Source organism: Quercus robur, chromosome 8 (genome assembly GCF_932294415.1).
Source record: "Quercus robur chromosome 8, dhQueRobu3.1, whole genome shotgun sequence".
Taxonomy (NCBI): Eukaryota; Viridiplantae; Streptophyta; class Magnoliopsida; order Fagales; family Fagaceae; genus Quercus; species Quercus robur.
This window is the reverse complement of record NC_065541.1, coordinates 31,232,345-31,233,875: the sequence shown is the minus strand read 5'-3', so window position 1 is coordinate 31,233,875 and position 1,531 is coordinate 31,232,345. Positions and strand designations below refer to the sequence as shown.

Below are 1,531 nucleotides of genomic sequence, written 5' to 3'. Positions count from 1 at the left end.
GAAGACTTCCTTGATAGCCCCAGCTCTTTTCAATTTCGCCACCTCTTCCCTCACGGCGTCTGCATGCTCCCTTGACGGGCGCCGAGGCGGCTGCTTCTTTGGGGTAATAGCTGGGTTAACGTTAAGGTGATGGCGTATTAGGTCTGAGTCGACCCCAGGGGCTTCATAAGGATCCCAAGCGAACACATCCTCATTTCGACGCAGAAAATCAATTAGCGCCGACTTCTCCTGTGCTGGCAGCTCCGAGCCAATCTGGAAAAACCTTTCGGGGTCTGATCCGACGAGCACTTTCTCTAGCTCTTCACAACTCACCTCCAGGTCCGGTCCTTCATTACCTGCAACTCGGACCGGGGCTTTTGATTGCTATAAGGTATTCCCGGTTGAAGTGGAAGGCGCGTCGCTTAATTGTCGAGCAATGGCCGATACCATGCAATGCCTGGCCACTCCTTGATCCCCCACTATCTCTTTGATTCGGCCCTCTGAGGGATACTTCACCTTCTGGTGCAGGGTAGATGACACAGCCCCTAGCGTATGAAGCCATGGCCGTGCCACGATAGCCGTGTAGGGTGAGTATGCATCCACCACAATGAAATCCACTTCCACTATTTCTACGTCTGTTTGCACAGGCAATCGGATCATGCCCTTAGGGATGACGATTTTTCCCTCAAAGCTAAGCAGAGGAGTGTCATATGGCGACAGGTCCTCCTGCTTTAAATTCAGCCCTTTATACAGGTCCGGGTACATCACTTCCACGGCGCTGCCCTGATCAACTAACACCCTCCTCACGTCATAACCTCCTATTCTGAGTGTCACGACTAGGGCGTCGTCATGGGGCTGAATAGTTCCCTCTTTGTCCTCTTCCGTGAATCCAATTAATGGCACTCTCCCTCTAGCCCTCTTGGATTCCTTTTCGCCTGACTCTGTCGGGAACCTACCTACTGACATTACTCTGAATGGGACGGAACCGGTTCTCCCAGGTGCGGCAAGAATGACATTTATCGTGCCGATGGGTGGCCTCAAGGTACTTTGCCTGGTATCGACATTTGACTGCTCAGGACGTTGCAACAGATGCCCTAGCTTTCCTTCTCGGACGAGTCGATCCACATAGTTCTTCAGATTCCTACATTCGTCTGTGACATGGCCGGGCTCTTGGTGATACGCACAATATAGATTCTGATTGCGTTTTGAGGGGTCACCTGCCATCCTATTTGGCCATTGGAAATAGGGCTCGTGCTTTATTTTTCCCATGATCACGTGTAATGGCTCTCGGAACACAGCGTGGACTACCTGAGCACCTGTAGATCCCGACTGTTCTGCATAATCTCTTCTCGGCTTATTACTGTTACTGAAGCGGTCCGACCTGAAGTCCCTTCTCTCCTGGGGGACAAACTTCGCCTTTCCCTTCCCGGTTTGCTGGTCCTCCTCGACCCTCTTATACTTGTCTATCCTGTCCATAAGTTGCCGCACGCTGGTTGCTGGCTTCCCTGTGAGAGACTTTCTCAAACCATGCTCTGTTGGCAAGCCCCTTTTA

The 1,531-nt window shown here is 51.8% G+C and overlaps 1 protein-coding gene across 1 annotated transcript; it reads right to left on the bottom strand.

Annotated features, from left to right (window-relative positions):
- Positions 1-363: 363 nt before the first annotated feature.
- LOC126696144 (uncharacterized) lies at positions 364-1,203 on the bottom strand. The gene has a single exon (XM_050392928.1). The coding sequence runs from the start codon at positions 1,201-1,203 to the stop codon at positions 364-366; it is 840 nt and encodes a 279-aa protein (XP_050248885.1).
- Between the last annotated feature and the right edge of the window lie 328 nt (positions 1,204-1,531).

Excerpts from the sequence above, each read along its gene's own strand:
- LOC126696144 (XM_050392928.1), bottom strand. The coding sequence starts at position 1,203 with ATGGCAGGTGACCCCTCAAAACGCAATCAGAATCTATATTGTGCGTAT.